The following is a 23,747-nucleotide window of genomic DNA, read 5'->3' on the forward strand; positions in this document are numbered from 1 at the left end:
TATGCATGATGTTACATGACTTATTTCAATGCACTGATAAATGGTTCCAAAGTTATTAAACATTTTACATCAGTAGGTTTTGTTGGGGTGTTTGAGGTTTTAAGGACCACCTGCTCACCAGTCAGATAGAAGTATTACTGTGATATGTTGAGTGAAGTCAGAGTGATGTTTGTCAGGCCATGAGGGTGAAGTCTTACCTGGGTCTATATGGTGCAGGCTGTTGCCGCTAAGGTTGAGCTGCTTGAGGTCTTTAGACAGCAGGAACTGTTTGGGCCTGAGATGTTTGATGATGTTACTGGACAAATCCATCTTCACAATGTCAGATGGCAGATCAGACGGGATGTGGTTCAAATCTGCAACGAGACAAATGCCAAAATACAGTTTACGCTTTTCTAAATGAAGCTGTCAGAAAAAAGGAGGGAATACAAGCAACAATGGTGACAGAAAAGAAAGATTACTCTGCTCCAAAACTGTAAAAGACAGAGTTAATATTCACAATGAGCTGTAGTTTTACAAAGATTTAAAATAGAGACTGAGTGGAGAAAATATTCAGCAACACAATTAGGAAAAAATTGTAATAAAACAAATAAAAATCCTGGTGATACATTTGTAGGTTAAACACAGATGAGCACAAATGAAATTTGAGGAATAAATGCAAAGTCCCAGGGACTGCAGGAGAGCTGGAAACTCATTCTGCATACTTCTTTATACATTTTCAAGATGTTGTGTGGGTTGTACAACATTTAACATTTTCAAGATGGAGTCAGCTGTGAGAGCATGTTTAACAATATTTCCATGTTTCCGCTCTCTTCCAGCCTCACACAAACACGCCAGTTTGAGTGCATTTTTGATGACACTAATGTGTTAAACAGTGATTCTGAAATATTCCCAGCAGAGGTAGAGTGTTTTAAATCAAAGATGATCACTGCAACACATTTTAAACATTATCCACTACATATCAATAGGGGTATTTCATATAAAGATTTGTGGGCATGACCACAAAGTGCAGCAATGCTCACTTAACTGCAGGTATGAGTCCATCAAAAAAAATACTCAAAATATTCCAAAGACATACATTACAAACAAAAAGTTAAGCATACTTCTTTTTTTTTGGGTCATTTTGCCATTTGTAAATAAAACTATGTCTGGTCATTAAAAAAAAGTGTTTCAATTCAATTCACACAAAAGGAAAAAGTGCTGTGCAAGAATCCCAACTGAAAAAAAATAGCCCAAAATTAAAAATATCCTTAACTTTTTGTTTGTAGTGAATAAAGCAATTAGAAAACAAAATAAATTAAGTATGATTCTCCAGCATCAATACTTTAAAGTGGACCTGTACTGGTCGGGTTAGTTGAACTTTCTGTATTACTTATAATCAAGAGAGGTGCAACCAGAAATGCACCACACTGGACCTTTTTATTACGTGAATTTTGTGTGGAGGCAGAATCTACAGGAGCAGCCACTGCCGGCCGGAAGTGACGTACCATCATTTATTGAGTGCAGTAAACGAGCAGCAGTCAGTGAGCGAAATTGAGTGGAAAGCATATGTTCAAGACACAAATTATGGCTAGCAATTAGCTTTTATATTCCACCATTGTCCTGGGGACGTGACCCAACACTGGTTGACAATGTGTCATCCTAGACTGGTGTCTGCTGCATGGGGTCAATGACCAGACCATCATAGCCCAGCTAATCAGACAAAACAACGTCTCTATCACAAGGCTGGAAATGAGACGACTCAAGTGCATGGTACTGAAGGGAAAAACACAAGTTTATTAAACATAAATGAAAACTAAAACAAGGGAAAAAACACAAAACCTGGGTAGTTGTCTGAGTCCGTAGTAGATGAACAGAATGACTGGGTTATGGAGTGGGTGGAAATGATGATGGACCAGCGCTGCACGGCTGCAGAAGCAAGCCTTAAGTGGGCAGAGAGGTAATGCGCCGCTGCCGTGCAGCGCACAGCAGGTGAGTCAGATCATGGGTTATGATGTGATGATGTGGAGAGGGAGGAGCCGGCAGCCACACAGGCACAGACTGTAACAGTCTCTGTGTCAGTACCAGTGCTGGAACAACCCGTAAAGGAGGTAACATGTCACTGACCACGACTGACTGCGACTTAGTACTCGCACATACTTGACAATGGCCACTTTTACACAGAGATCCTGAAAAAAAGGCAAGATGGTGATCCCTCCTTTTTTCCCACCATTGACTGATTTCCACAGCCAAGAAAAAGGAGTAACAGAGGTGAGACAGGCTGGACAGATCAAAGGGGCGGTGACGCAGTGCTCATTTTTAAAAAACCCCGGCACGGGAGAGACAGTGGGCACATATGGAGGCTCTGGCATGGATTCTGCGGCCCGCTGTGGCCCCCTTCGTGCACGGCACCAGCTTCGTGCCCCAGGTGAAAATGGCACATAGCTGCAGAATCATGCCAGTGCCTCCATATGCACACGCTGTCTCTCCCACACTGGGGGCCACTGTCATCAAAGTGTCACATCTTGGTTGTGGAATGAGAGGTGTTCCTTTTCCACAGCATTCAGGAATCATGACCTTTTGATCCACCTTTATCACGGCTCTGTTATTACCTCCAGAGGTGTTGCAAAGCTGCAATAAAGGTGGGACCAAATGATCCCACCATTTTGTATACACAGACGTTGTTCTGGAATAAAGGTGAAATATTCCAACAGAAGTGCTGTGTAAAAGGAGCTAATGGCTATGACTTAAGTTAGCTGACGGAACCACTAGTGTTATACGTGACCTTTTGAAATGGCTAGGAATGAAAATTCTCTACAGGTACCCTTTAAGTCCTTGAAACAAAAGAGGTGAAGAGTTCATGACATCCCTGTTGCACAAGGCTTACTTTGGGATGTTGGCTGCTGGATCAAAGCTGTTTGAAGTCTGACTGATATTTTAATGGCTTTTGAATTAGTCCTATGGTTTCCACTGTCACTTGGACGTGTTTCACCTGTCAGTGTCTAATAAAAATAATATGAAAAAATCCTCCAAATTGCAGGTCACATCTGCTGAACCAATCATGGGGCCCTGGTTCTGTTCAAGCCTGTATCCTCCTCTTTAACAAATAAAGACCTGCTGATCAGGATGAACAGACGTAGCTGTTTTCAAGGTGGTCTTCAAAACGGTTGTAGATGAGTGGAAGCATATGTAGGTATGTTTAGAGAGTGAACACTGACTGACATCTGATCAAATAATGTTTATTTTGACACTAAATAACTGTTTTAATTTGCCAATTTAAAAAAAAAAAGAAGTGATGTAAATATAATCATGCATGATGTTGAGTATACATGTATGCACACATGCAGACTCACTTCATATATTTATTTACATGGGTTGTATAATTTGGTCCGAAGAATGGTTACAGACACTTTTATTGTGCAGATGTTGCAGTCTTTATGTACACTGTAAAACAGATGCTTTAGCCAGTTATCATGAAGGCAGGATGCCATAAACCATCACAGACCCCGAGAATATATAAGCATGCACACAGATGAAGCCAATTTACTCAGGAGATGTAATCATTCATTGATGTGATTCGGTGATGGCCGATGAGTGTGCAGCAGGAAGAGACATTTACAAAGGAAGGGGAGTCTGAATTCTATGTTGCAAGACATTGATCCTCCTCAATGAGGTCAAAGAAATTCCCACCCTGTCTTAGACGTACACATGTTTGCAACACTCTCCCAAACAGACCTTCAGGTGCAAAAAAAATCACATTCTTTGGTTGCAAACATCAGATTCTTATTCCCAGGCTAACTTTTGAGAAATCAGGCTTTTTTCTTTTAAGCCAAAGACAGAGTTTCCCTTGTCCAAGAGGGATACATCTGTGGTCTTCTGTGTTTTACACTAAGACAGCTAATCCTTTTGACAGTGCACACAGCAGTAACAGTAGTTTAAGAGTGCATGAATGGTGTCTCTGACCAAAAAAAAAAAAAGCCCATGTTCCCCTGAGCAAGGAAGGTTGAGCTAAAGACAAAGAGACCTCATCTTTACTGGTGAATCATATTGACTTGATCTGATTAGGCCTGAGCTTATTGTCCGGAAGTCAAACATTTAATTGGGAGCACTTGTGATATCTTCTGATCTTTCATCAAGCAAGGCTTTATGATAAAAGGCTTTATGATAAATCACCTTGACTCTTTCCTATTTTAACATCTGCATTATATGCCTCCTCAGAGTGTGCTGCTGAATGAAGAAACATACCAAGAGAGAGAGAGAGAGAGAGAGAGAGAAAGAAAACATGTCAGGAGAAGTGAAAATTATTCATTCATTCATAACCGGGATTGGACTGAGATTTTGCAGAGTCTGTTGCACTCATTATTCATTTACACTATGTGAACTTTTGACCCATTCATTAAAAAAAAAAAAAAAAAAAAAATGGGTTCGGCTGGAACCTTTCTGGAAATCCAAGTGTTGTGCATGTAATTTAGACCACTGGTTACAGCTCTGAATTATTTCAAAATGTATTAAATATAATCAAAATTATAACACATGTTTTATGTCATGGTGCCATGTCTGAAACACATTACTCTGCAAACCTATACATCTTACAGTATGGAAGGTGAATTATCAGACTATGCAATACCATATGGATCAGGCAGTGTAGTGTATTATAGGCAACAGTATTTACTTAGTTTGAATAAACAGAGCAAAGACATTGCCATCAATCAGTTTAAGTGCAAAGTATTAACCTGGACATTTATATGGCTGTCCAACTGAGGAGGATATGAGTTAGCGCCGCTGATAATTTACATGTATACGTGGGATTGTGGAAGTCTTTAGAAGGCCACCAGAGTATAGGAGCACCTGAATTATTACTCTCATTTTTGCAAAAGGTGAAATATATAGCTACTCTGCAGGATATATTTCATTGATGTATTAATAGTGAGTCTGTTCAGTACAGGTTGTGCAATATTTTTAATTCTGTTTAAACAGTAGAAATGGAAGCAGTTAATTTTTTGGTTTATTTTTTTTTTTACTGTGCTGTGGGGCCAACTCTGCATAGAATAGTGAATTTCAGCAGTTTGGAGCAACGCCTCAGCCTTGACAGGAGAAAGTAGTTCTTGATGTTTTCTTTAAATAGTTTTAGGTACTAGATGTTCTATATTGAAACTTTATCTAGCATTAAAAGGGTTTATACTGTATATTTAACATATGTCTGTGTGAACTAGTGCTTTACTGAAGTTACTTGACTGAAGTACTGAAGTTAGTACCTGTGTCGTTCCTATTTTTAACTTCATTTCCTGTCATGCTGCGTGGTACTGTGCTTCCGGTCAACTGAGCAACGTGAGGCTATTGTGTTCCAAAATTACTAATATCTCCAAAAATATTGGTCCTATCAACTTGCCAAGATATTTAATGTGGAGATGGGATTATTCCTCAACTGTAGGTAGCAAATTGACCAGTTAAAAACATCTCAATTTCTCAGAACTGTGCAGATACACACACACATACAGATGTTCTAAGACCTTCCAGTATTATGATATAGATTTCAAGTCAGGAAACCATGTCAGTTGCTGCACTGCACACTGCTTATTCACATGAGCTTTGTTATTAATAATGGTATTGCAGTGAGTACATATACAACAATAATTAATGAACCTGTGTATTCTTAAGGAAAAAGAGGTGACCGTATCATTAATATAGATTGTAATGTAAAACTCCATCAGAACTACCATCATTTCTCATGACATTATAGATTAAATTAGAAAATCATATTGTGATATTTTTTGCTTAAAAAATGTGTGATTGCCAAAATGTCTACAATTGATTTTCTTTCCATATTTCCCACCATGGCTCTATACATATTACATTTGGTTTGTAGTATGGCTGCCATCCAAGGGTTTTAAGTAATGTTCATATCTCTTTATCATCATTCAGCCATGAGATATAGAGGCAGAGGTTAATCCTTATCCAAACGCACTGACAACAATGTTTATATGACACCACTATTACATCAACCAGATTAGTGCTTGTAGTATATCTTAAAAGACAGAACAAAAAATGTTTCTGTAGCAAAATTAATCTGTAAAAATCTACACTGAGCCAAATCATTTGTCTTTCTGAGGCATTTGCAGCACTTATGAGATGACATCCAGGTAATTCACTAATACTACTGTTATAGTGTGTAATAGCACACATTGTTTCTCAAACTTTATCTCGAAAAAGTTTGTTGCCCAGACTGAGTCAGTGAAGTTGCTTGCTTTTTTTCACATCACTATGACAACATTGCATTGGAAATTACAAAAAGATAAAAAATTTACCCCCCCCCCCCCCCAAACACTGCAGTATATCCAATGAAATATTGACTGAAGTACTTGCAGATATGCCTTAAAAACATGATATCTATTAGTTCTGTTAGTTTAAGTGGAAATTCTCACTATCCCATGGTCTGGTCCTGCATTGTTTCAATGACCTTTTCACCGAGGAATGAAAAATGTCCTCGGGAAACCTCACATCTAACCTCAGTTTCATAACAGATGTGCAGTTCCCAGTGTGGACAAGACCTTTACAGTACAGTAGGAAAACTTCCTGGCACCTGAAGTTAGCTGCTAAATCCTGGATTTACACAGAAAGAGAGAGAGAGAAAGTAATGTGTGATACTGTCCTCCTTCTCATTCATGCTCTCTGCCTCTCACTCAAATGACATTATGGAAGATTCATTATTTCTGCTGACTAACTGCCCACGGTTCATGATCCACAAAATCCAGGGAGAGCCTGACATAATATCATGTGTGAGTGTGTGTGACTGGGAGGGGGCCAGCACACCACATACATGAGTCACATCTGTGCCCACTCAGTTTGCCTGAAGGTTTTATGGAGGATTTATATTACCTCTGCAAGCCATGATTTCTTCCCACCTTCCAAGCATGGTCGTACAGTGAGGGCATAATTTACAGCATGCAATTCTTTGTTTTAGATTAAAATCTGTGAATTTGCAGGCAAGATATTATGGTTTCGATGTTTATAAGACTTAGTGCACTTTTTTCACCATATAAAAATTTGCTTAGTTATAAAGACAACTGTACTAATCTGCTGTATAATACACACTATATATGGGCTTTAACAGTGAAACACATGTAATTTTGAGGTATAATCAGATATACCAGAGACACTAAAGCAGCGGTTCCCAAGCTTTTTTTGGCACGTGACCCCATTTTAACATCACAAATTTCTGGCAACCCCAGACATTCAAAACAGAGAGGTTTTTTTTTTTTTACTAAAATGAATTGTTTTTGATCATGTAATAGTTTGCCTTACTATGTTGTAAATAAACATTAATTTTAGTTGACATTTAGTCTATATAATGTATATTATTATGGACGGAGGCAGAAAAGCCAGGTGTAGATTACTGCACAAAGTGAGAATTTTATTTTCCTTGGTCAGGATATGTACAGTCAGTCCAACTTGGATTTACAAGGCTGACAATTAATACTGAACAAACAAGAACTCAAACTATGAATCATGAAAGAGCTGCAGCATCTGAAACCGACCACAATGAACATTTGACAGATAAACAGTACCACAGTGCTTCAGTTTCAGCTTCACATTTTGTCAAGTCTTTTATGAATTGGGATTGTCTCTGTCAACTCACCATATATTTTTCATTAGTATGGTTTTTGTTTTTTTGTTTTTTTTGTTTTTTTTAATCAATTACTAGGAATTTCAGGCGACCCCCTCTGAATTCCCAGCAACCCCACGGGGGGTCCCAACCCCAAGGTTGAAAACACTGCAATAAAGCTACAGACCCATCTTTGAGAAACTCAGTGTTAAAAGGTCCCATACGGTCTGTAACCACTTGGTATAGCACTGATCTGAATCATGTGGAGCCTGAAATCTGCTGTGGTTCACCTCAGAGAACAGCCTTCAAACCAGAGAGGAGAAAAAGTGGCAGAAATATAGGGTATGGAGACAGAGAGATTAGAACATGTTTCCATTCTCCTCTGGGTTTGTGCTGTCTTTTTTCTGCTCACTTTTCTGTCTCGTGTGAAAGAAAAATCATATTCCACATTTATTCCACTTATATTCACACCCTCATGGCATGTTTTTGTTTGTATTTTGTTGTCACATTCAGGATAATTAATTGACTGCTAGTCTTAAATACAAAGAGCAACAGTCACATAGTCTTGACCAGTGCTGCGTGGGCAAAGATGGCATTTCCATGTACTGCTAAAATAATGAGCAGCTGTCAAAACACTACAGGGACAGGTCTAGCCGGGGGCAGAAGGAGCAGCTATATCTTGGAGGCATTTATTATAATGTTTTATACAGAGCAGAGCTTTTACTGGAAGTGTAATATTTTCATTTTGCTTTTAATGCTTCTACATTGTAAGAGCTGCTGTTTCTGGTCTTCTGCTTGATCTGCGTCAAGAGTCATGTTTGTTTGTTTGTTTGTTTGTTTTTTAACTAATTATTTATTGGAGACACAGACATTCAACATACAGTCATAAGACTTAGGTTGTACATACTCAAAAGACAACAAACAAAGTTTACACAGACAAAACGAAACAAAATGAAACAACTAAGAAAAAAAAATATTGGGTGTGTTCGGGCAGGGGGGTAGGGGGCTTGCTCTACTAAGAGCAAAAAAGGGTGGTGTGTTGATACAGGCCATGATATAACAACAGCTTAAAGAGATATATGTAGTATTTCTATTTTAAAATGTTCAAATACCTACCTAATACGTAAGATTATCTTTAGAGTGTTTAGAATCCAGAGTTCTGAAGTTCTACCATAGATACCAATGGACTTAACTGTACAGATATTAACTGAATTTATTCATACAGATGGTTCAAAAGATTTATGTGGCCACTAGAGGGAGTAGTGAGTCACTCTGCTGTTCTACCATGGTGAAGAAAACTAACACCATGGGGCCTTTGAGCAAAGTGTCAGAATGTGAAGAGATGGGATGAAAATGGCAAAGAAAGAACTTTAAGAGTTAAAAAACAAAACAAAAACAAAACAAAAAAAACAAAGTGATTAAAGCTAGAATCACTGTAACTGTTTTCACTACTGGATACAGCTCTAAATGAAAACAATGGAGTTTGATGCTGAAATCAGAATGTTTCTTCTACACAGGTAAGTTTGATTATGAGGCTTACGAAAGTAAAAAAGGTATTATGTGATGTTATCATCTTTGTTACGTTGGCTGTTAGTTTATCCATGGTTCAGATTAAACTGTGCCAGTTTTTGACCTTGTTTAGATGATTCCAAACAGATCTTTAGTACAGCTATTGAGAACACAAACCACATAGGAAACAAAGATGATAGTGGTTTTACTGTGCCTGTGGTCTGTCTGAAAACAGAGCTACGCTAACAGAGTTATAATGTAAACTATCAGCTAATGCAGCAACCTACATGAAGATTATAAGACACAGTGTCAAAAATAACCACCTATGAGTTTTTATTTGAAGGAAAAACTTGATGACACTACATCATATACAGTGCTGGGCAAATTACTTTAAAAAAAGTAATTAGTTATAATTACTAGTTACTTTCCCAAAAAAGTAATTGAATTAGTAATGGAATTACTCCTTTATAAATGTAATTAGTTACCAGGGAAAGTAATTATTGTGTTACTTTTTTGAAAAACCTTCAAATATGTAAAAGGAAACTGATTTTTGAGCATGTTTCATGAGCCAATTTCGTACAGCAGACAGGTACTTCATACCATGACTTTGGTGAGGCTGGGGTCCACCAGGGCCCAGCTTTTCCACCACACAAGTGCATATCTGCATTTATAGGAAGAAGATGCTCCTCCAGTTAATCCCACATCTCCACTTTTTTCAGTCGCTCCTCCCTGATCCAGCAGTAAATGTCTTCAGTCCAGTCAGTTGGACTCACTGATAACTCCTCCCCTAATTTAGCTGCACACGTAGTTGTGTTCAAGTGAATGGGGTGTGCTGCAGACGACTCAAATTTGGACATGTCATTAGTTGTTCAGGTGAAGGCAGCGTGGACAACTCAGACTCAAGGGGCACACAGGTGAAGCATGAAGGCAGTGTGGGCAATTTGAATATAAGAATGGCTCATAAATGAACGGCTCACAACGAATCAGTTCTTATCGTTCACTGAAAAGAGCCGTTCAAAAGACTCGAGTCGTCCGCGAACATCACACCTCTTGTGCCTGGTTGAACGAGCCAGGACAGATAACAGCTGTTAGATATCAGTGCATAGTAACGCTCCACATTTCACTGCCAGTAACGGCGTTGTAACGTTTCAAATAGTAATTCATTAGATTACCCGTGACTGGAAAACAATAACGGCAGACCTCCACCAAGGCAGATCAGTGGGTCCCTGTGCCCCCCACCCCCGATCACCACCAAAATTTAATCATTTGTTCCTTGTGCCAGTATCAACATTTCCTGAAATTTTCATCCAAATTCATCCATAACTTTTTGAGTTATCTTGCACACAAACAGAAAGACAAACAAACAGACAGACAAACCACTGCCAACAAAAACATAACCTCCTTGGCAGAGGTAATGAGGTTTATACTTTATTCAGTGAGTGACACAGTCTGGGTACATAGTGTTAATTTTTTGTGGGTTTTGGTCAAATATCCGTTCTACATGTAACTCCTTTATAAGTATTTTTCTGGATTGTGTTGAATTCCCGTACATATATATAGGCATTTTCATGTAGTGTCACATCCACCCCTTTGACCCCACATGTAAAATGTTCTTTATCTGCCACTGGAAAATTTCAATAATATATTGTCTGCAGTTGGAGCTCCGTCTGTGTATGTACTGCACTCATAAATCTGTGTGTCTGTCCAATATACAGACCTCTCAGCCACAGCAGACGGGATGAAGTATGTGCTTTGACTGCATTCATTCAGCTTTGATCCCCTGTGGTGGGATTTATTTGTGCTTCATAACATAGCTGCTGTAAAATGATCAGATGGTTACATTTCTCCATGTCATGGCTTCTTTATCCTTTATACTAGGGATGTGCCGATGCCGATACCAGTATCGGGTATCGGTCCGATACTGAGTATATGCACTCTTGTAAAAGTGTTCCTATACAACCACACTGACACCACCTACAGCAGCGTGACATTCACAGTCAGCAGGTATGTGGCCGAGGAGTAATATCAGCAGTGTGGAGATTTTTCAAAAATAAACGACGATGACGAAAGTAACGCTAACTGCAAGTTATATTAAAGAGGCAAACGGATACGGACAGAGCGTTCTGTCCGTCCTCTGCCTACATTCCGTACATAATTCTGTCTGTTTTCTGAGTGTTCGCGGATGTATACCCAGATGGAGGATACAGAACAGTACCACCGGAACTGTGGAAGCAGCGGATCTGTTCAAAGAGCAACTGTGTGAGTTAGTGAAAAACTACTGACATATTTATGACAACTACCCTCATCAATATCAAAATTAGCATCCACATTAGTATTACCTTTGTCGTCACCATGTTTGTTGCTATTGACTTTCTTCTTCTCAAAAAACTTTACTCTTCTTCATGGTATTTGTCCAGTATGGTTAGTTAAGACTGGTGCCCCCTGGTGGATTGATTGAGAAACGCTCATTCCAATGCATTAAATGTCAGTAGCAGCACTTTGTTACAGTCAGACTAATGGCAATAATGAGGAAACACATTTTCAAAAGTAATTAAGAACCACAATGATATTAAGTACTCATGTTTGTACTTGGTATTGGCAAGTAATCAAATGTAAATACTTTTACTTGGTCTGGAAAAAAGTGGTATCGGTGCATCCCTACTTCATACTATTAAAGTTGTGAGTGGATGTTTGGACTGTTTAGGAGGAAGCAACAAATTTTACTTTTAAAACGTCATAGGAAAATACTTTTTGTCATCATGGGACAAAAGCTCTATGCTTCTATGCTAACCTTTAGGAATTTTGTAAGTAATCTGTTGCCTCTCTAGCCAACAATGGAAGTTTTCATCCAATCATAGACCATAGAGATGAGGGGTTACAAAAAATTTCCTGACTGTGTTGTGATAATTGTCAAGTCTTTGTCAGACATGTCTCTTCTTCAGAATATATGAACTGTCAAAGAAAGCAAAATGGCAGATATTTTGGTATCACTTTTCCACAGCTGTATGAACTGGCTTTGTGCAGTCTGTCTTTAAATACAGTCTTAAATACAGCTGCAGGTGGAGCATGTGTATTGTCAAATTCTGATTTATTCTATGAAGGAAGAATCCTCAAATTACATAAGTGAATGTGTGATTTTCAAGAGATATTTTACAATAGTGTCAGGATCTATGTGTCAGATTGCTCCGGCTTTTGACACAAAAGACTGAAAGTAAATGTATGACAAATAAAGTGCCAGTCACTGAGATGTAACACAACAAGCAACTGATAATAATGCCACTGTTGGAATCCAAAGCCATGAAAATAACAAAACAGAAACACTCATAGAGGTATCAGCTTACAGATGTAGTCCATTAAGAAACATTCTCACATCACAAATTACTTTTATGGTGTGGTAAGCTTCATAGGGAAGCATACCAGGCATAAAAATGAGAGAAAGATGTGGAGAGATGGATGGATGGGACCCTCTGTGAGAAAAACAGATGAACCTTTATAGTGGTTCAGATAAAGAATGAATTCAAAAGTTTTACAGTAAAAAAAAAAATAATTAGGAAAATATGCAGAAAGCTTCCTCAAGCATTTACACAACACAGACGCTGCATTGTGTGGTTTTGGCTTATTGATGCTCTGTGAGAGATTGCATTCTCTGCAGGGCATAAGCTCCCCATTTATAGATGCACTCAGAATTTAGTTAGTTTGAACCATAGACACATACAATCTTTCAGCTCAGTGTGTGACATACTAGCTAGGTTGACAAAGGAGACACATTTTAGAGCTTTGAGGCAAAGAGATAAATGGGACGCATTGGAAAAGGAGGGAGATGATGAAAGGGAGAAGATGAGAAAGCAATTAAGAATAAAGACCCCCACATTAAAGTAACCCAGAGTCATATGTCTGGGCAAATTCAGAAATGTTCATATCTGGATCCTTTGAACAGCAAGAGTGAAACAAAGTTTTTATAGAGCACTGGAGAAGTTACAGCCACTATGATAGCAGCTTCATAGTGGCATTTTACATGGAGACAGAACCAGATGTGAAAACTGGAAAGGCTGAAAGACCCTGAAGAAGCATTCCCTTTACTCCCCCTCCTCTCTTTATTTTGACGGATGTCTGTCTTCTACGCAGGCTGACTCAGACTCAAAACTAACAAACAGACAGAGCTTCTGAATCTGTGGAAAAATAACATGTTATGTATAATAGCTTTTCATTTGCAAAAATTAGAAAAGGCTTGAGCATTGAAACTGGTCATATAAGAACACAAAGACACCCCACTGTGTTCCCTGATGTCCTGGAATGGAAAGACGTATGTTTGACACTGTGGGACAAAGTTTGACGCTGAGACTACATCCAGCCCAAAGCCTGTTTCCTCCCATCATGTCAGTGGTGTTCAGATGCCCCGTGTGGCAAACTTAATAAATAAAAACAATAAGACAAGACTATTACCCCAGCCTGGTTTCAACCAAATATTTGGCAGAAAAGTTCCTTTCTATTTTAATGTGTAACCCAGTTACACATGGCAAACAACAAAGATTCTACACAAAAGTATCTTTGTCAACTCAGATTCTCTAATTAGTTAATGTCAGTCATGGTTCTACTCTTTATTTCAGTCAACCTTTTTCTGTAGACACTGCAGTTAAGATTTTTATCTGGTTTTCCAAACAGGAAAGTCAGGATGTTCACTGGCTATGATTCATTTTGTTGAATAGACTGTTGAAAGCAAAAATAAAACAAAAGTTATTTGTTTCCATAATAATAAAGTATTTATTGACCACTATCTGCATGCTCACTAAGTAATTCCATGCACTGAGGAACTGTGGTTTGATGTGTTCTTCAGATGTTGAGCAGCAAGATTTTTTTATGAGTGTATTTTTATCATGACAGGACACACTGTCAAATACAGAGCGTGGCATTCCTCACCTTTGTGGCTGCAGTCCAGCAGAGGTTTGGGGAACATATAAGTGTGGCACATGGACGTTGCATCCGGCTTCACTTTAACTGGCGGAGGCCTTGGTCGTCCTCCATCTCCTCTCCCCGGCTTGGGGTCCACCTGGTTGTCCTCACACAACAAGTCCACTTTCACCGTCTTCAGCTTCTGTCCTCTCAGAGACAGGGGCTCATCACACTTGGCATAGTTGCCTAAGTTACGGTTGCTCGGCACTTGTAGGGTCCTGACCAAGCTGTCCAATGAGCAGTGGCAGTTCCAGGGGTTGTCATAGAGACGGAGGTAGGTAAGGCGTGGAAGAGGAAGCAGAACCTCCTCGGATGCTGTTTTTAGTCCATTGTGCTGGAGGAGTAGTGTGGTGAGCTGGGATAGGCCGCTGAAGGCTTGCTCCTCCACCATGGAGATGTCGTTCTGCTGGAGGTCCAAGCTCTTCAGCTGGGTGAACTGGGAGAACATGTTATCCCTCAAAACCTAGGGGGGAGATCAGAACTGTTGGTTAAATAAATATTGCATATTGTTTATCCAATCTTTCAATACTCATTCATTTTGCAACTCTTTGAACTTAAATGAGTGGAGGTAGAGTTTAATTATACTAATTTTCCCCAAGTGTATTCAGTGTTTCTAGCTCATTTTTCGATATTTATTACCTCTCAGAAAAGCATTTTGTCTTATTTCTCTCAACACCTGTGACACACATCCTGTGCACTCACTCAGACATGCAAAACCCTACACGCAGAAACAGAAAAATCTGTCTTTGATCTCAGCCCCAGATAAATGGTGCACAGATGCTCATGGTATCAACAAGCTGGAGAAGCTTAAGGATTAGAGAAGAGGCTTGAGGGACTAATGTGCAGTGAATTGTTGAAAAGAGACTCTTTTGTTGTGAAAAACTGTACTAGAAAATACCAACGCCTAGAAACGAGTCATTCATTATTTTATACCTGGAATCCAGTTGATGAACATCTGTATTTTGCAGAACTGTGCAAATGGGAAACCTGCTGCACATACCTGAATTTTATTTCTTGCCAGCAACAGGTGATGAATATCTTTAGGCCAGTCCTGCATCACAGTGGTCAGCTGTCTGTCCTGGCAGTCCAGGTACTTCTCCCCTGCCTCCATGTATTCCTTACACTCCTGAGTTTGACGCCTCATGACACCAGCCCTGCCTCTGCCCCGTAGCCGGCCCCCAGCACCTCCTGACCGAGGACCTCTCCGGGGCTCAGCTGACCGGAGGAGCAGTAAAAGGAGGAGGGTAGTGAGGACACGCATGATGAAAGAGGAGAGGGAGGCCTCTAGGTAATCAGGTCAACCTCGGTTGTTAGAGGATTGGTGTGACGGGACACAGGAGGCCAGTCACAGCTGTTTGTATGAAGAGAAAAACAGAGGAAGACACAGAGTGAGTAAGGGAGCTGTATTTTCAAAGATATTCAGTGGTCATTTCACACAAATTGTCTTGGTGGCCTGTTAAGACATGCTGACAACTGAAATAGCAACTCTGCACATGTTGAAAGAATTAGCAAAGAGATCAAAGTGGGGAGGAGAAACATGGAAAGGTGTTTGAAAAGAAAAAGAGACATTTGTAACGTGCTAACATATAAAGAGTTAAAATGTGGTCAGAGTGAAAGGCTGTTTTCTTTTTGGGTTGCCCCATAAATGTTTTCTACCTTCAGCTAAGCACACCCATGTGTTTTCACTTCCCCACTTTTCCTGCAGGCTTTTCAACTGGTTCTCCTCATGACATCAAATCTCCTCTGACTTTTAATATTTCATACTTCTGACCGCTCAGTGCTTTAATATTTTATTGATTATTTATTAAACATTCATATCTGGTGACTTACTTACCTTAATGTTTAAATATCTTTCTGTAGACCTTTTGTGTGTGTTTCATGAAATACTGAGGTTTATAACTGTGGGAAAGTATGACCTTCGGTGTTAAAAGAATAGATGCATGTTTGTATTGTCTTGAAATATACAGAATTGACCCTTTCATTTGGCTTTCTGCAAATACACCTTCTTCTAGAAAAGCTAAATCATTCTTGTTAAATAAACCAACACTGACTGTCAGTAGACATAAACAACCACTGTCTGATGCCAAAGTCACATACAACCCACAGTTTGTCTACATAGAGAAGACAGTCAGTATTTATGTAACCACAAGTGGTTGCTTGACCATTTTTGACAGTCTAAGAACATATAGCACAGCCACATCTCTGTATTAGTGCACAGAGGCACAGTAGCAAAAGCATTGGATAAATTCATTACAGTCCAAACAGCTACTATAAGACCAATTTACTGCCTTTTTTAACTTCTTGCAGCTCCACTGTCTCGCCATTCTTTGTTGCCAAAATGTGAAACTATCACCAGCCGCAAATATGAAAACTCAGACACTGGAAACATTAATATTTATGGCATAATAATGATGGTAATTGTCATTTCTTTGCTGTGCAGCCACTAGTTCTGGACTTTTGCCTCCCTGACAATGTGAATATGCATCTGCATGTGGACCTGTGCCTCTGTGTTTTATGGTAAAATAAGTGAGTCATGGGTCTCTTGTGTGATCAGAGGCAAAAAAGGCAAGGTCCACAGGTCTGCCAAGAAACACTGTGCACACACATACACACACACACATAGGCAGACATGCACACACTGATTTAGTCCAACTGTACCAAACCACAGCCCCCATGCAGCCTTCCAGTCTCTCACACAGTGGAACAAGCCTGTCAATGCAGATGGTGTCGTTCCATCGTGAATAACAGGCTGGGCATGTTAGCTTGCTATAGACAGAAACAGCTGAGAATGTATCCTGGGACGTACTTTCCAGTCCATTGAGCGCTCTTCAACTGTCCAACTATCAACTGCGTTAAATGAAGGAAACATAAAAGATCAATTCTCTCCACTGCAACCATTTCATGCAGTGACATACTGCTAGTGATCTATCACTGGAAGCCCCCGAAAAAAAAAAAAAACTAAATTCAAAGGTTATGTTAAGCCTCCAGCTGTCAGTGTATACATCTACATTCTCTGTATTTGTGTTGGTATGCCATTATTGTTGTGACTGTGTTTGTCTCTGCACATCCTTCCAGACTATAGTCATATGTGTTGCGTGATTGTGAGGCACATTTTGAGAGGTGCATTTTGAGACGGAGGTGGAAACTGGTGCCAGTTCATACACCAGACTAAACTCTGAGATGGAAAGCAATGAGGGAGGATTTGAGTGGATCCATCCATATCCTCCCTCTCTCTTTTTCTGTACCTGCTTTGGATTCAAGTAGTTTTGTCTGGCAGATGTGGTTGATTTACAGTACTGTGGTCCTGAGGAGGTGAAGCATGATGGTACTTACACTGCCAAGGTTATAGTTTGAGACCAGAGCAAATGCACTCTAACACTATGAACCCACATCCTCTTGAATACACCTAATATATAAAGTATTAGGGACTTGCAGATGGCAAATGTGTGGAAAAACCAACAAAGTGCCACAACACTGGCACAGTGACTTGTTAAGACAACTTTAATACCCACTGGCAGAGTTTCTGCAAGCCATTGCAATTATTCTGGAGGAACTGAACTATTTTTTTCTTTTTTTCACAGTTGGTCACATTACTATTTTCATTTGCATCTCATTTCAATTTTATCTGTTAAGTAGTCTCACACACAGTATACACCTCTGAGTAATGTTTATGACCAGTGAAGCTGTCCACCAAATGACAGATTATCAGACACACAGTAATGAAACAACCTAATGAAAGAGTTGACTTTCCTCTGCATATTAATAGAGTATTTTTGTCCGTACTTCCTGTATGGTCAGTGAACCACCTCCAAACCATTAGGACCAGAGCTGGTACTGCTTAGGTCCTTTCCACATCACAGCTGATGTTAAGGAAAAGTCCAGCTCTTCTTAGAAAACTACAGGCTCAGTCCAAGCCTCATTCCAGCTGTGACCATAACAAACCCATTTAGGCCAAACCAGTCTCTGTGGTTCACCTCATGCTCATTCCAGCCCAATTTAGTTATTCCAGTCTACTATTATTTGCCATTTCCCATCTGTCCAGCCCATGCCAACCCAGCACAGTCTCAAAGGAAAAAAACTGTCTCCCTCAGTCTATAAATGTCCAGCTGAATGCCCTCAGGGTTCTGGTCAAGTATTTCCTTTACCAAAAGGCTTTATTTTAAATATCCGGCAGACTGTTTATTTGCTGTCACTGTCACGTCCCCTGAACCAGAATAAAGTTTGGTCTGAACATGAAATGTGGCAGCAATATGTTTCATTTTGGAAAAAAGATGTGTGTGGGAAGAATTTAAAACATTTTTTAGGGCTGAACTTCAGTGAACGCCATGAGAATCATGCAATATATTGCACATAGTTATTATTAAATTCTATGAGATATGATAGATATGTTTCAGTTGTCTGGTATCCAACTTAAGTGGGCTACCTGTCTGAAAAAGTAAAAAAAAAATTACTCCTCTATGTCTAAGATATTATCACATCTATCAAATTCTTGCCGTCTGTGCTTTATGTAGTGTCATGTTTGGCTGACAGTTTTATTAGCTTGTTCACAGTTTAGTGAAGGTCCTAAATGTTAACAGGGGTGTAGTTAAAATGCCCAAGGTAGTGTTAATGTTGTTAATGATAATGTTGTTTTGTTTTTATATTGGGCATTTCATTTTTTAAATTTCTTGGCTCAGTAATTTTACGGTTATCCACTTCAGCTGAATTTTATGGTTAGAGCACCAGAGCAGAACAACTCAATGGATTAAATCCTACAGTTAAACTCTTACATAAGAGAAAAGTAACAGTCAAAGAGTTAATATGACAGCAGGTGATACATTTTCATTTATCAACATGTGACAGAAAGCAAAGCTACTTTACTATTGTGTATGAGTCCGCTGGGTACATGGGGAAAAATCCTTACTTGGTAATCCACATTAAATCTTACTAATGGCTTTTCAATCCAAAACATTTTACCAAGTTGATGTGAGGGCAAGTAATGGACAGTGAGTACTCATCATAAGTGTGCTCTGAATCAAAACAAACCATGCTTAAGACTGTCTTGTTTCTCTTTGTGGAATTTGTTTTGGGAACATTTGCAAGGACTGTAGACTCATCTACTTTTACCTACTGTGTTCCTCCTACTTTGTGCTTTGTTATCTTGGTTTTTTGTCTTTGGGTTAGGACTTGAACCTGTAGAGTTAAAAAATAAGAGCGTCTCATTCATTAAGTAAAGTGCATGTTCAGTAGCACCTTGTACAAATCTGTTTTACATGATGAAGTGGAAAGTGTAATCCAACCAGGTGTTTTGGCAGGAAATCAGTGGTGACATTTGCCAGGGAAGTAGGATGTTATACTGCTCTGCTAAGGAATGAGAGGTCAAAGCGCACATGTGTGAATAAAGAAACAGAATTCTTAAAAAAGAGATTTGTATGCTTGTGGTATATATGCATATCATATCATACATTTGCACAGACATAAAGAAAATAAAGAAAGAGACAAAACCTCAAAGATGCAGGGTCTGTGTATGCTTTCTGACCAGTATTTGGCTTCAAATGGTTCATTTAGCCTCAGCAGACCAGAGGAAAGCCAGACTGTTTGGCCTCTTAACACCATATAAACCACCTACATCAGGGAGAGGGTTTGAGACAAAGAGCGGCACTGAGTGACTGTAGTGCAGGAAGAATCCAGATACAAATACTGATAAAAGATTCTCACATAAATAAGCATTTTCAAGTCATGTTTATGTCATCATGAAAGAAAATCCGAGAGACAAGAGAGACTGTATTAAAACCCATGAGTCAGTGACTGAAGTTGTTTGGGATAAAAATGTGTTGGTGTCAGCTAAAGGAAAGTCTCCTCTGGCAAAGGCAGAGGGATTTGTTTGGTTTCAAGTGACACTGCTTCTGTAAAACCACAAGAATATCCTAACCAGCACCACACATTAACAATAGACCTTCTTATGTTTCATTTTCGGACATGCACACTGTGTGACAACCTGAAAACAGCTGCAAGTACATTTTTAGATTTGTCTAGAGTTCAGTAATAAATGGATATTAATCAGTTGGCTCCAGATATCCTAGAGAGTAGTTCTTAACCAAGGGTGGCTTCTATTGTTTTCTCACCATTGCAGCACCGTTACATAATCAGGATAGCATTTGTTTTTCTACTTTAATGTACACATTGGAACAAGAAAAATGGAATATAAACAACAAATGTTCTCACTTCCCCGTGCAGCCTACTTCCAAACAGACGGTAGCACACAGTTCAAGCTGAACTTACAACCTCTTTTTCCAATGTTGAAGAATAACTTCAGAAATCTTGTCTGTGCTGCAGCTTTTGAAAGACAAAGCAAAAGCCTCCCACAAAGCCATGAGGCTGAACAGTTGCAGTGTGGTTGCCCACAGAGGATCTCCATGCTCCAGTAACACTGAACAGGGCACTGGGGATGGAAAGAGCACAGACCTCAAGAAGAAACAGTTGAGAACACAAGGGCCACACTGTTACACCAAAAGTTAGAACAAGCAGGGAAGGCTGCAAAAACAAGAGTGAAAGAGTCTTTTCTACTTAGGTACTGATTGAAAAATGTAAAAAAATGTAGCTTCCATCCATGAATAAATGTGAACCGAGAAACAGAAGCAAGTCAGTCACTCAGTAAGGCAATTAATTACAGAAAAAAAGTTGTCAGAGACTTGGAAAGTAGCAGCAAGCATATAAGGTGAGTTGTTTTATTTCCTCTGCCAGCCAGCCTCCCACTAAGTTGACCTGACTGTGTTTCCTTTGGGCTGGGTTTCTTGAATGTGTGTGCCCAGAGGTCTGTGGCTTATTACCATGTAACAGGCTGACCATCCAGCTTTAACAAAGAGACAGAAAGGAATACAGAACAAGGAAAGAATGACACCGCAGAAACGAGAAAGAGTCGAACCACAAACCTCAACTCCTAAATCTGAGGATGAGACAGTGACAGAGATGAACATATACTGCATATTGAGAGAGAAAGCAACACAGAAAAGTCTCCAACACTCACACATCCCTGAGAGCCTAATTGAAACCAGACAAGTTCATTTTTTGGAAGAGGAAGAAAAGCAAGAGGGACTTCTAAAAAAGTTTAGAGGGAGAAAATGGCAATTTGGCTTGTCAAAAGACACCAGAGTTGGTAAACTCATAAAACCAAACTTACGAAAACGCCTAATTAAGGGGCATTGGCGTGTCTTCTTGCATGTGTTCCCATACACCCATGAGAATTCTGCTTTCTCCTATTCTCCAGGGTCTAAACACACCCACAAGAATAGTAACTGCAAACTTGGAAGTAGTCACTGTCCCATTTATACATCTGTGCATCCTTGAAACTCTGTGTGTGTTTGTGACAACCAGCCAGCTTTGTTTTCAGCTGACGTCATCCATGCATCAGTGTGGTCTCTGCTCGTTTTGTAGCTGCAGATAATGTTGTCGTAAAGCTCAGAAAAACTCCACTCCATCATTAAAACATTGAACACAGGATTACTGCAGAGCTCTAATGTATCAGACTTATACATTTTGGGGGCAAATGAATGAGGAGTCGCTAAATAAAAAATGAACTTTTCAACTCTTAGTATGTAAAAATTAATCTTTCTGTTCAGAAAACTATTCAGTTAGTCAGGTTAAAAAAATATTGTCATAAACCTTTTTGCAGAGCTCACGCATGCAATGTGTCTCCCTGACAGCCAGCGATGTTGATTGGTTTGGATTGATGCCAGACACATCTGTAACTCAAACACAGACACAAGACACAAAATACACACACGTACTCTGAGCCAAATTCTCTCACTCACGCTCTTTTTCCTCTCACTACAAAGTTCTCCACTTAAACGTAACTGCGGCAAGCTGAAACAGCAGAAATTAGAGCAAAAGGCTCTCTTGTACTTTGTAATAAGAGTAAACTTGCAAGTCAAGCTTTTTTCTTCCCCCTTTTTTTGGAGCAGAATTCCACAGTGAAACTACATGCCGCTCCACTCTGCACTGCATGAGGTTGGAATTTTACTGAAATTTTACAGAGGCACATGTACCTTTCTGTGCATATAATTGAACACACACACATATTAGCAAGGATGTGCAACAGTGGTAACATAACTAGAGCAGCTGATTACTCCTTATGTTGTAATCTTAGGATCAAACTTTATTCTGTTAGTCTCATAAATGACCGCTGAATGAAACGTGGAAATTAGTGTCTACAAAGAGGGTCCAAGTGGGAAACATCTCACTTTTGCAGAAGTGCTGCACACTTCTATCCATTGAGCCACACAGGAAACAGAATCCATAAACATGGCAGCACGAGTGCTTTCAACTTTGAGGTTGCAAGCGGGAGACCACCGGCCAGTTACATAACAAACAGACAAACAGTATGGAAAAAAAAGAATGAATGCATTAAGTTTTCCTGCTTGTGAGGAGAAATTAATGTTGAGTCTTTAATTAACAAGGTTGCACAGATTAAAGTCTCATACAACCAAACTTACTCCTTGTTTGCAGACTTCCCCATTTTTTCAACAAGTTGTAAGAGGCATGACCCTTTGTTTAAAAAAAAAAAAAAAAAAACAATGAATGAATGAGGAACGTGTTGTTCAGATGTGCTTCACGTGGCCCATTTACACATATGTCTGCAAACACCTCTTTGCAAGACACAGACAACTCACTCTCACCAACATAGTTTTATTTGCTTCACTTTTTCTTTCAATTAATGACCACAAAGCACTTAGGAAGTAAGAAAAAGTTATCCTGCTGTAATCTGTGCAGTTGCTGGCAACTATCTTCATGGAGGACAAAGGAGAAAGAAACTGGAAAAGTCACACCACTCATAAACTAAGTTTGTGGTGGGTCTTTATTACAAGATATTTTGAAAAAGTTTCACATTAAAAATTAAAAGAATACACTAGGGTCTTATCTTCGCTTCAGGAAACCTAATTTTATCATCAAGAATTTAACTGTGGTGCCAAACAATGCCTGCCAAAAATTCTCTTGCATCCTGAATGTTGTATCAGATTGGATTGGGGATTTGCTGTTAGTTTCAGAGGAACAATCCTTTGCAGATAACACAGATCTGGTGTTCACTAGAGTTGCATGAAGGTTTCAGTCTTACCTGTGCAGGGAGAGAATCTGGCTCTGGCTTGTCCACGAGGACCTGCAGATCTCCGGTTGGTCCTGCGTCCCCGACTCCTAATCCTGTCATGAGCGCAGTGTGCAAGCCAAGAAAATCTGCCTGGCTGCCTGTAAACTAAGAGTGTGGACTGAGGGACGAACGACTGGCTTCTTCTCCAATCTCTCCTTCTCTCCCCCACTCTCTCTCTCTCTCTCTCTCTCTCTCTGACTGCTAGCGTTGAGTGATTGACTACCACTGTATTAAAGCTGCCTCTCTCTCTCTGCTCTCTCTCTCTCTTGCTTTTCACCCACTCAGCTGGATCACACTGGGAGTGTGAAGAGAATGAGACGGAGACTGAGCAGAGTAAAACTGATTCTCAGAGGACCCACAAGCCTGTGTCTGGTTTAACACTACACACAAAAACACACACTCACATGTGTAGGAGGGCTGCAACCCTGCACTGGTCCCCTCTGTTAAACCAGTGGACTTCCTCCAGCTGCTGACTGGCCTGATGGACCGAGAAACAAAGTGGGAAACAGAGACAAAATGTAAGTCACTGGGTGGCACAGGCAAAACACTCCCATTACAGCTCATTACAGCTAAATGCTGGTGGTGTCT

The 23,747-nt window shown here is 39.7% G+C and overlaps 1 protein-coding gene across 1 annotated transcript in view; it reads right to left on the minus strand.

Moving 5' to 3' along the window:
- lrrc17 (leucine rich repeat containing 17) overlaps nt 1-23,426 on the minus strand; it is a 32,787-nt gene extending 9,361 nt beyond the window's left edge. Inside the window, exons 1-4 of the mRNA XM_030150930.1 lie at nt 23,130-23,426; nt 15,039-15,389; nt 14,006-14,501; nt 198-353 (exon numbers count right to left, since the gene is read on the minus strand). Of these exons, the coding sequence (XP_030006790.1) occupies nt 198-353; nt 14,006-14,501; nt 15,039-15,299 (913 nt within the window). The 5' untranslated portion in view covers nt 15,300-15,389; nt 23,130-23,426. The remainder of the gene's footprint in view (nt 1-197; nt 354-14,005; nt 14,502-15,038; nt 15,390-23,129) is intronic.
- Nucleotides 23,427-23,747: the final 321 nt, after the last annotated feature.

The sequence above is a fragment of the Sphaeramia orbicularis genome, chromosome 12 (genome assembly GCF_902148855.1).
Source record: "Sphaeramia orbicularis chromosome 12, fSphaOr1.1, whole genome shotgun sequence".
Classification (NCBI taxonomy): Eukaryota; Metazoa; Chordata; class Actinopteri; order Kurtiformes; family Apogonidae; genus Sphaeramia; species Sphaeramia orbicularis.